General features: G+C 42.6%; 1 protein-coding gene across 3 annotated transcripts in view; it reads left to right on the top strand.

The window, feature by feature from the left end:
• Positions 1-2,206, top strand: part of FAM217A (family with sequence similarity 217 member A) — a 27,470-nt gene that overhangs the window by 20,503 nt on the left and 4,761 nt on the right. For all 3 annotated transcript variants that reach the window (XM_006158756.2, XM_006158755.2, XM_006158753.2), the window contains 2 exons: positions 793-867; positions 975-1,042. In XM_006158756.2, coding sequence (XP_006158818.1) covers positions 793-867; positions 975-1,042 — 143 coding nt within the window. The remainder of the gene's footprint in view (positions 1-792; positions 868-974; positions 1,043-2,206) is intronic.

Here is a 2,206-nt window from a genome sequence, read left to right as displayed (position 1 = left end):
TCTCCTCCATTCTCCTCTTTGGATCTTGGGCACACACGCACATGCGCCTGGAGTGAGTTTTAAGCCACCAGGTCCAGGACGCAAACCACGGTTGACTACATGGAAGTCCAGCAACATAGCCATTACACTAACTGCTGGGCCCCCCATAAGCTTTTCATAAAGCAGCAGTTATTTCACCATTCTTGTTCCCAAGCTTCATCATACATTTGATTTTCCTTTTATTTTCTTTCTTTCTTTTTTTTTTTTTTTGTTGTAAGATTTTTGCCATAGGGCACGTATGCTTGACACAGAGAGAGAGAGAGAGAGAGACAGACACAGTGAGAAGGAAAGTCAGAAATCAGCCCCCAGGGGGATGGCCATGCCGCAGTCCCTTCTCCTCCATTCTCCTTCTGAGCTCTTGGGCATGTGGGCACACACACCAGTGTGTTTCAAGCCACTGGGTCCAGGACTTGAACTGCAGGTGACCATGTGGAGGGCCAGGTACGTAACTATGCCATCTGCTGGCCTCCTGCTTCAGTTTTAATAGATTCATGTTGCTCGGACAGGGACTCTTTCAAAACATAATATTTTGCTTCTTAATGCCTCAAAGTGCTTATTCAGACTTGTAATACCAAGTTAGTACAGGTATATTTTGGTAAACTCGTTTATTTGGAAAAAAAAAAGTTTGAAATCCATGCATAATTTTCTTCAAAATACACATTTTCTATGTACTTTTAGAAGTCCTCTTGTACCTACTAAGAGCCATAGAGAACAGAGATACACTGTATTTCAAAGTCTTCTGCTACTTTGCAGAACCATTTGGAAATTCCAGTACAACAGCTGATGCTGGAACTCAATTTGTCAGAGCATGCTCATAAAAGAACGCAGGTGAGATTTCACTCATCATGTTCTTAAAGTTGTTGTTGTTGTTGTTGTTGTTTTTTAAATTCAGGCAGTGACTAAAATTTGTGTCCATGATTTCTTTCTGTTCTCAGAACGGTAAACAAGGGATATTTCAGTTATGGAGTTATCCTGTTAACGAGGGAAGTGCTATGGAGAACAGGTGAGAGAATACTTATTTTCGTAAAATCCTAAATTACTGAAATGAATTTAAATACAGATGGATTAACAACTTGAAACACAAGGATGAAAAGCAACCAAGGAAAAGAAAGCATTCTGTGTGACGAATGGAGAATTATAGAAATTCCTCAAAGTAAGAAATGGCTGCAAGACAAGAAGTTCTGTGGATGTATAGGTAAGAGGTGAGAGTGTACTGTGCCCACGGGACCAGCAGTTGGCATAATGGCTATGTCACTGGACTACCACGTAGTCGACCGTGGTTCGAGTCCTAGACCTGGTGACTTAAACTCACAGCAGGCGCGTGTGCGTGCATGCCCAAGATCCCGAGAGGAGAATGGAGGAGAAGGGATTGCATTGTGGCCATCATTCTGGGGGGTGATTTCTCGCTTTCTGTCTGTCTGTCTCTGTCTTTCTGGTGAGCACACATGCCCTATAGCAAAAAAAAAAAAAAAAAAAATGTGACTGTGCCCTTACAATGAAGGCTTAGACCTTGGACTTCTCGACTTCTCATTGAAGGGAAGAGGAGCTGTCAGCATATCCCATATAACAGGAACTATTTAATTCCTTATAGGTATTAACTCACATTAATCTTACAAGGCAGGGACTGCTATCCTCACCGCTGTTGAGGACAGTGAGGCATGGTGACAAGTAACTTCACCACGTCACACGATCCATGATAGTAACTGGATGTCAAGTAGCATGGCCCATGCTCCTAGCCACTACTGTGTGTCACTTCTCAGCCTTTACCTGGGGGCGAGTTCTTATCTACTGATTCTTGAACTTTGTTGTACATTAGAACCAGCTAAAATGCTGGGGTTTTTTTCCCCCCAAGAATTATTTCCTTTATTTTATTTACCATTATTATTTTTTAATTTGACTAGAGCAAGATAGAGAGAGAGAGAGAAAGCAAGCTGCCAGGTCCAGGACTTGAACCATGGTCAGCCATGTGGGAGTCCAGTGCCTTTAACCACCATGCTGCCTGCTGCACCCCCATTTTATTTTATTTGTTTATTTATTTATTTATTTTCTTTTTTTGGAGAGGTTTTTGTTATAGGGCACGTGCACTCACCAGACAGACAGAGAGAGACAGAGAGACAGAAAGCGAGAAATCACCCCCCAGGGGGGATGGCCACACCGCAATCCCTTC

Source organism: Tupaia chinensis, unplaced genomic scaffold (assembly GCF_000334495.1).
Source record: "Tupaia chinensis unplaced genomic scaffold, TupChi_1.0 Scaffold000607_1, whole genome shotgun sequence".
NCBI lineage: Eukaryota > Metazoa > Chordata > Mammalia > Scandentia > Tupaiidae > Tupaia > Tupaia belangeri.
The sequence above is the reverse complement of the archived record's forward strand: the minus strand, read 5'-3'. Positions and strand labels throughout refer to the sequence as shown.